Source organism: Etheostoma cragini, chromosome 5, assembly GCF_013103735.1.
Source record: "Etheostoma cragini isolate CJK2018 chromosome 5, CSU_Ecrag_1.0, whole genome shotgun sequence".
NCBI classification, from domain to species: domain Eukaryota; kingdom Metazoa; phylum Chordata; class Actinopteri; order Perciformes; family Percidae; genus Etheostoma; species Etheostoma cragini.
Genome location: NC_048411.1, coordinates 9094199 through 9103702, shown reverse-complemented (window position 1 = coordinate 9103702; position 9504 = coordinate 9094199). Strand labels below are relative to the sequence as shown.

General features: G+C 40.5%; 1 protein-coding gene across 1 annotated transcript in view; it reads right to left on the bottom strand.

Annotated features, from left to right (window-relative positions):
* Positions 1-5538: 5538 nt before the first annotated feature.
* The window catches only part of adgrd2 (adhesion G protein-coupled receptor D2), a 43382-nt gene continuing 39416 nt past the window's right edge, over positions 5539-9504 (bottom strand). The window contains exons 19-24 of the mRNA XM_034872236.1: positions 8822-8863; positions 8641-8694; positions 8143-8290; positions 6793-6851; positions 6667-6697; positions 5539-5601 (exon numbers count right to left, since the gene is read on the bottom strand). Coding sequence (XP_034728127.1) covers positions 5594-5601; positions 6667-6697; positions 6793-6851; positions 8143-8290; positions 8641-8694; positions 8822-8863 — 342 coding nt within the window. The 3' untranslated portion in view covers positions 5539-5593. The remainder of the gene's footprint in view (positions 5602-6666; positions 6698-6792; positions 6852-8142; positions 8291-8640; positions 8695-8821; positions 8864-9504) is intronic.

The following is a 9504-nucleotide window of genomic DNA, read 5'->3' as shown; positions in this document are numbered from 1 at the left end:
GAGATAATAGAGGAGAGGAAAAAGACACATCAATGTGCAAATGATAAGGGAGAGATGAATGAAAAAGACAGCATTTGTCTTTCTTTAAGTAAAGATGTGAGTAGCCACAAGCAGCATGCAATTTTTTTATGTTTTTACCAAGTAGACAGACACGCACAGGGAAGGGCAAAGATGCGTCTGGCAAAATTAGGTTTCAACTTTCTTTGTCAAATTTGATTTTGTTTATTGGTTAATGCCTTCAGAAAAAATAGGTCTTTGTAAAAAAAAAAAACTCATGTTTCTTGTTCACACTCACATTTGTGTCACTTTTCAACACACTGTACTGTAGGTGGACTATAGACCGACTGATCTGGGTGTGTGCTCAGACTGAGATGTTTTGCACTGAAGCTGCAGTAGAGATGGTTTTAGTAGCCTTAATGAAAATGTATACCTACTGCCAAATGTATTGATGCTCATTATTTTTTGCTTATATTCAACAAATCCCATGACAAAACCAACAATGTGCTTGTCTGTCTCTCAATACTTTTGGCGTTTACGACCCTCAAGTCTGTTGGAAATTTTGCATTTTTTGCTTGTTTGGGGAGGGAGTCACGTATAAGGTAGTCTCGCTTTGCCACACCTTTCTCCCAAAGCATGCTGGACGAATGTCTGGCTACGCCATACAGCATCCGAGGAAATACTCAGGGAAAACGTGCTCTGGCATTTTGGAATTTCTTTAACCCTTGTGTGGTGTTCATAGTTTTGTTGCACAGCCTACTGTTCCCTTTCTGATGGAGCCACCACGTTATTAGGCTTTTAAATCAATACAGCCATAAGAATTAATGTAAAACTTAACAGATGTTAACTTTAACTCAGTTTCCAATGATATAAACATCATTTATGGTTCATTGTTTCCATTTACCCCTGGGAGATCACTTTTATGAGTAGTTGACCATTCGTTTTTTGTGAGAAAACAAGGAAATTCAACAACATAGCAGGTACATTTAAATATACTCGGTCCAGTAGGCCCGAAAACCCCGTATATAATACTTATATAATATTTACAATATTTAGGGGTGGGTTTGTGTGTGTGTTGCGGGGGGGGGGGGTACCCTTTGCATTCACTGAAAATAAGTCATTTTTCATCTTGGTCACAGAAAATGATCCAAGGCCAATAAGTTTGAGTTAGAAAAAGTTATAAATAGCATAATCTTCTTTTAGCAAACATTGAAAACAGGTCCCACAGACCGGAACACCACACAAGGGTTAAACCAATCACAATCGCCTTGGGCGGTTCTAGGCACCGGGCAGAGCCATGGTACCGCTACAAAATAGCCTCTTTTTTTGGTGGAACATGTGTACGTTTAAAAGTTGTGTTAGTCGTGCAACAGAAAAATCAGAGTGGACAGATAGTCTAGCTAGCTGTCTGGATTTACACTGCAGAGATCTGAAGAGCAGTTAACCATAGTGCTCATGAATTCACCCGAGTTTAGAATTACAACACAAAGAAAGAGGAAGGTAACGGACATCTGGCTAAAATAAAGGACATCTGGTGGAATTTCCCGCGGCACCGGAGCAATCCCGTTAGTGGAACGTCGTGAATATAAACTAACGTTAGTTTAGTGTTGGGATCCCACAGTCTCTCCATTCTCCTTGCTAATTCTTCACAACTGTTTCCACTTTTAACTTCATTAAAGCTCAGTTTTTTCGGGTCAGCAGCTTCTAAAAAACTGAAGTTATTTTCTCCACTGGTAGTGAATATCAGCAGCTTCTAGGCATGTTTCTGTTGTTTGCTAGCAGACTAAAATGACGAGGATGCGCCTTCACGCAATACAAGACGATAGAGAGCGGAGAGCTCCTTCTCCCCTCCGCTGGGCAAGGCTTTGATCACAGCACCTGACCTTTTGTAATCACTTTTAAAATGAGTCGGGTTTTCTGGAACCATGCTAGAAGAGACAGTATTTAACACAGAGCAATTTCTATATTATTTGACCCACAACTGTCCCCTATATATCATTAAATGAATAAGCAAGTAAGTTTTTATACAGAATGTTGTTCTTGTCAGGTTGATGAGTGTTACCGTCATGGGTCACTAAAACTCTCCACTGATAAGAGTGTCGGACATATTCCGGCATATTGTGAAGATTTGAAGCAAAAATATCTTATCAGACAAGCAGTGGAGAGCACTGCAAGCCTTATCAGCCCCATACACAGTATCAGAAACCTGCAGAAACTATGGGTCTAAAACAGTGTTCTGTGTGTTTGTAGCAGTCATCTGTGGCAGTTACTATGTTGAAAAGTAACACTAATGTATTCTGTCCCAAACTGGACTCCCAGATTTATGACAAGTTTTTTTTTTTTTAAAGCACATGACTCTCAGCGATGATGACAATGTAACTGATATTCACGTCACAGTCTCCAAGACAGAGACACAGTCAAAGCAGTGTTTGTAATATTGTGCAGCTCTACTTTCTCACTGTGGCCATTTAAAAATCATTCATTTCAAGGTATCGTAGACAATCACTCCGCCTGCCTTAACTTAACGCCTGCCCGAAAACACACACACACAGACACACACACACACACACACACACACACACACCCCTTGGTTTTCCAGTTGAGATTGAGCTGTGTGTTAGCACTCTGTACAGTATATTTATGTTGTGAATTGAATATTTACTGCAAGGTGAAGCGAAAAAGTTCTCTGCTTTTATGTTGAGGTCAAATCGCTACTGTTGTGGAACCGATTCTCTTGATATTGCCTTTGTTTTAGCTCTTTGTTCACTTTTTTAAATTTATTTTTTTCCTGTGAGTTGACAGTCCGTCTTAAACTTAACAATGTCTTTTTTCTCCCAAAAGAGAAAGTGACCAAAATACTTTATTCCTTTAAATATATTTTATTGTAACAGCATCAAACCAATAAATTCCAGTGAAGTAAGGCTCCACTTGTGTGTCGGCTATTATTTCAACAACATTCATCGGTTGTGCACAGATGATACCGAGTCATATGTACAAGATTCATTACATCAGTCATAGCGTGGCTGTTATTTAGCCTTAGTCTGACTTAGAAAGATTATTCACATCAGTTACATTCTAAAATACTAAACAGCAGTTTTGCAACCAAATCCTTACAGGGAAGTCATCGTTAAATCAGTCTTACTGTTACATCTGTCATCAAAGAGTTGTTTTTTAAATTGTATGTTTTCATATATGAGGATTATGATTACATGCAAGTGATTACATTTCATAGTAGAACACAAGTCCTTAAATGGAAATTGATTTGTTCCTCAAATGTCCAGCTATAAAACGTCCAAATGTAGAACATGTCGATCATGTGGCAGATTACAACATCATGTCTGACAAAATGAGGTGAGGGAACATTTGGGCAAAAGAGAAGCTGGTTTAAGTAGTACTGAGTAACCCAGAAATGAAGCAAATGTGAGATGAATGGGATGAAAATCCTTGGTTGCTGCCGCTTTTATCAGTACTCCACAGTTCAAGATCAATGACTGATAGACTAGTTTTCAAATAGTGTTTTCAATGCACTTGACTCATGCTATGTGGGATAGCACCACACACTCACAATGTCAAGGAAAACTACAATACCCATGTCCACAGCCTTTAGCAATTTGATGCCAAGTGGGTTTGATTGCCTGCAACCCCGCGGCAATTTCTTTTTTTTTCTTAAGATTACTTTCTGGGGCTTTTTTGGCCTTTGTTTGATACGATAGTTGAAGAAGGGGAGGGGGGGGGGAGAGAGAGAGAGAGAGAGAGAGAGAGAGAGAGAGAGAGAGAGAGAGAGAGGGATGACATGGAGAAAAAGACCGCGGGTCAGACTTGAACCTTAGCCACTGCTGTATCAACTGAGCCTTGGTGTATGGGCCGCACTCTCAACTAGGTGAGCTACCAGGGCGCACTGCAGCAATTTGATTGGCTTTGAAGCAAGGTGGATGGTAGTTTCTTTTAAACTTTTAAAGATTATAGTAGCTGTGTTCACCATGACGATTGGAATCTCTTCTCCAGCACTAATGTGAGTCTGCAGTCTGAGAGAAAAATCCGACATTGAACACCTCGGTGCCAGCTAGCCTCAAAATATTATCATTATTATTGTTGTTCTTTTCCTGGTTTAAAAGGCTAAATTACAGTAAAGGGATGTCATTTTCTGACTTTACCAGACTGGTCTAGCTGCACTTTCATTTGAATTTATCCAATTAGTCATTATATCACATTACTGGGGATTACTTATCAAAACTTACAGTGTCTGTTAATATTTTGTGAAAACAACAACAGTCAACACTACAATTTTGCTTCAACATCGACATTGATGTATTTGGTCAAATATATTGATATTATCATGATATTACAGTGACATCACGTTTTCTCCATGTCGCCTATCTCTGATACAGTCTTGTTTATTTATTTTGTAGAAATCATCAACAATAACACTTTACAAGAAGGCATTTTGAAATTTGGTCGTCTGCAATATAAAGGAAACTTGTTTTGGTGGAACATGTGTTGTTCAAAGATTGTTTTAGCATAACGAAACTTAGATTGGACAGATAGTCTAGCTAGCTGTCTGGATTTACCCTGCAGAGATCCATGGGCCTCATCAATCCAGCCTAGTTTTAACAGCAACACAAAGAAAGAAAAAGGTAACGGACATCTGGCCTAAAAGAGTGAAATGTGTCATTTTAATGGGATAATCAAAAACACACATTGAATGCAATGTGTTGCATTCGTCTGTGTTGACTGCTGTCTGTCTGTGTTGTATTTTTAAATTGTATTTTATGTCCTTTTAAACTGTACGCACTGTACGTCTTTTTTTATTTCATTGCCCTCTTTTCCTTTCCTCTAAGTGGCTTTGTCAGGCCGCCTTTGCAAAGTATAATCCTAATTAAATGACTTGCCTGTAAAAAATAAAAGGTTAAAGAAAGGAGTTGAGGGAAATTGATCTGATCTAATGACATAGTGAGAGAAGGCAGAGCTGGCTTTTTCATCCTTCCTTTATGCCTATTTTATTCCAAACCCTCCCTCCCAACAGAGACCGTTCTCACTCCCAACTGGGGAAATGCTAACGCTTGGTCAGTGGCTCTCAGCGTCACACATCAACGCTTAAATCCCCCTTTTAAGTGTCTGTACGGGACGCACCGGGCTGCAGCTTTACCGCGGCGCTGTACTCCGCCTATGGAAGCAGGTTGGGGGTGGCTGGCCAAACAAGACAGGACTTTCACCCAGGACACCTAAAACTTAAAATTTGTAAACCCACCCACAATCTTTTCCTAAACCTCACTGTCCCATTCTGTGTTCTGTGTGCCGTATGACAGTTAAACAGACATCCCGAACCAGAGCGCCAAAATGTGACGCCCGGAGTCCCGACCAAGCGCGTCTTAATAAGACGCTAAAGGAGACTTTTTGCATGAATAACAAACGCCAAAGACACCTAACTAAGTATCGAATTTTGAAGGGGGTTAGAATGTGTTTGTGTGTGTGTGTGTGTGTGTGGCGGCAGTACTCTTCTTAAGGTGTGATCTGCTTCTGTGTCCAGTTCTCCATTTATTCTCAGCGTGGTGCATGCGTATTGTAGCCGAGTATCAGGATCCACTCCACTCCAAGTTCAACAACCTGTGGGGAAATAAAGTGAAAGGCGCTTTGCAACGACTCCTGGCTCAATCTGATGTTTAATGTTTTCGCATGACAGCAGTGCGAGCGTGTTTGTGTACAAAAGAGAAAGCAAGAAAAGGAGGGGAAATGTAATGCGGAGGGAGAGAGAGCAGGTGTTGGAGTGGTTAATGGCTGACAGCTTGAATAGCCAGCCCTGTCCGTCCCTGATTAAGGGAATGAACTTCTCCTTTTGTCTCGTCCGTCAACAATGAAGCACTCAAACACCATCCATCAGGCGCTGCTCACAGACGGCTAAACATTTAATTTATCTAAAAAACTTCCTTTTTACCTTACTGCCAGGCAATTTAGAGACATTGACAGTGACTTGACCCTCTGGGAAAAAAATTGGGACCATCTGTTGTGTTTGCCTGCACATTCAAATCAACAAAAGGCCCCAAGGGCAGTTTTCACACAGGCCTAATGCGTGTACACTGTGCAGGTAAATGGAGACAACCTACGGAAGAAAAAAAAATATATATATATATATGTATACATGTATGTTTATGTATACATATATATATATATATTTTTTTTTGCTCTTTCTCTTCCAATCAGTTGTCAATCATTTCGATTTAAGTCATTGTTAGATTAGACGCTTTCTTCAACCGTTCATGCTTTACATTTCTGGGTTTTGCTGAATGACAATTGAAAGCAATCTTGAATTGATTAGTTGCTAGCTGCAATACAATTCCAGGTTCTTGAATATGAAAAATGCCTTGAATGTAAACAAGACAGAAAAAGACATTTGAGGAAGTCATCTTAATCATCAAATATTGATCGCCATTTTTCACTATGAGTATTTCCTATTGAAAAGATAGCCGACGTGAGTATTTCTCTTCTTATAAAATCTAATATTTGACAAGGGAGCAAAGATTTCCTGCCTATATTTCACAGCTTAAAGTCTGTTCTTGTGATGCTGGGACCCTTCACTGTCTCTATGTGGGCTCAATAACATTCACCTTATTCACATTTTTAACTTATAACAACTATTTAACGATTCATGACCAATATCAAGAGGTGTTGTACCTGATGGCTTGAACCCAGTCAGCTGGACCACCTGTTTGAAAAGACATACAGTACACAATACTCAGTCATGTTGAAACAGTGTCATATGCTTAGTTGTTGGAGGGATATTGAATACATGTTACCCACTTGATTTCCTGATGCTGGTTTCAAGGAAAAACTCACAAGGCTTTCCTTCCTGAAGCTCTCTGTAAGACAAAAAACACACTCATTTGTTTTTAAAGTTTGCATTTTTGTATAAAGTTCAACACATGTAAGACAAAAACACGCAAGCAACCCCAATCACGGTACAACAAGCACTTTATAAAATGTACACAAAGAAACAACAATGTAAACACTATGAATGCCCAAAGAACTTTTTTTTCAGTATTAAATCTTTTGTCTTACGTTTGTTATTTTGCCTTCTGAACAGTTAATTGCTGCTGAGTGATGGGACAAACCAAAATATGATGATAATGTAAAATGGGATCATCTGCAATCTGAGCTCTATCCTTATCACTCATAATTCACTTATTTCAGCCACAAAAAGCAATGAAAGTGCAGAATAGAGTCATATTTACAGCAGAGGTGGACATGTCAGTGAAGTGGTCCCAGCTTTAGATCAACAGTGAACGCTTTGTGAACAACTCTGGTTCTGAAGGGGATTTTCCCTGTACAATGTCTCCGTTGACGTTTCTGAAAATGCTTACAGCAAGATTTTTAAAGGTCTAGTATGTGATACTGACAGCTAGCGTCTAAAATGGTTACTGCAGTCCAATTTGAAAATACTGGAGAGAGCCCCTCCTCCCCACACTCAAAGTTTACGGGGGTGCCAGGTAGAGAGTTCTGAACCCAACGTCCCACAACGTCAACGTTAGCTAGATGCTAATCCGGCACTCTTGGACATTAACGTTACCCCACAGCGCAGTGGAGTTCCTAGACGCTGCTGTGTTGACGGTTGTAAAAACCTGCCCTCTCGCGGAGCTCTGTACCTGGCTGACAGTCACCTGTTATCGGCTAAACGTAACAACAACAACAAAAACAGCAACCGTTTTCTCGGCTTAAAATTACTGCAACAACTGCTAAAAGACTGCGACATCATGACCGTCTGTGCCCCGGTCATAGTCACCGTTTGACTGTTACGACCCCGGGGAAGCTGGGAAAGAATTTCAGCAGGGGGAATATTATCGGTTCAACTACTTTCCTGTAAACATTTCTAAATAAAAATTAAAATAATGTATAATCTTATTTCCATTCGTCTAACTTTATATGTCAATGAATACAAATAGTTGTTTATGATCTACAAAATAATTCACTAAAACAGCTATACACTGTACATTAAACAGTATGGTTGCATGTCAGGGAATCAGCTTAACTGTTACACATGCACGCACGCACAGACGCACGCACGCACAGACGCACGCACGCACGCACAGACGCACGCACACACGCACGCACGCACACACGCATGCACGCACGCACAACCCTCTGTTTACCAACCGTTCTTGATGACCAATGACGTGGAGGTGGAGCTAGGCGGTCCAGAAGTCTCACTGGTCTCAGGGCTGGAGGGGGTCAGTGGACTGCGGCCCCAGGAGGTGATCGGGGCCCTCTGGGAAGGGAGGAAGCTGGTTGGCTGGGAACAGTTCTGAAAATACATCCCAACCCAATCAGAAGTGTTTTAACGTGAGGATTGGATCCTAAATGTCCATGTTCAAATCACATGTCAAAACTCACTTTTTTAGATTTGCTTTTAAATGTGTGTATCCAAATAGTGTGTACACAATGTGGAGTACTTTTTTATAACTCTGTAAAGGTTCTTTGACTGTTGTTAAAAGGGCTTTATAAATAAAATGAATTAGCATTATGATTATTATAAAGTATAACATATGGACTAATCTACTACACTACTATTAAAGCAAAAAAAGAGAGAGGGAGTTTTGTTTCTGTCCCGTACTAATGGGCCTGACCACTGCTGTGTGCTTTTTACTCACTCACCGTGAAAGATAAGGCCTTTCTCTTTTCTTTGATCCTCTTTATGGCATTCCTCACCTAAATGAAAAGCAGCGTTTACACCCACTGGTTTTGCAGCTTCACATACCGTACAAAGATACATTTCGATATTCTGCCTCAGTGGAGACATGCAGCAGCACTGACAATGGACTGAATACCACCTTACCTCACTGTTGTAAACAGCGTACACCAAGAAGATGTACAGGCCCTGCAGAGAGGAGAGAGGGATGAGAGGCATGTCAAAAGTGGAAAGAAAAAAATTCCAATTCCATTCACACAGCTTTTGTTGACAATTCCTCATCAAATCCATTTAGTACTCAGCTCATTCTTAGACAAACTCTGCTTCTCTCCTCACCAACAAAAAGGGAACCATGTATTGCAAAATACCTCTTTATGTGCTTAATTTCAGCACGGTGCGGCACTTAACTCATTGCTGAACTGAATCCACGTTGGATCTCTCCATTGTATCTGGGATTTGGGCAAAGTGTTTTCACTAAGAAGTGGGTTGTTGACCTCCTGTACATCCAGTGATGTGCTGAAGAAGCGGGGGAACCCTTCATTATAAAGGCTCCACTGCAGTAGGAGCCTAGTCTCACATAGCCAGACCTTCCTCCACATCACTGCTGAGGAGGGTCTGGCTAGTCCACACAGCATTCCGGGGTGGAGGGAAAACGGGCTCTGGTTTGATGGCATTTCTTTAAACCGATGTGTTGGATTTGTTATTACCCATAGCGCTTTGTTGAATGGTCTCAACGTTTTCTTTCATGTGAAATCTAGTTCACTAGAGAGGTAACTTAGTATTTGAAGTAACGTAGCTCAGCGTAAAATCTTTCAGGAATACCGCTGTTA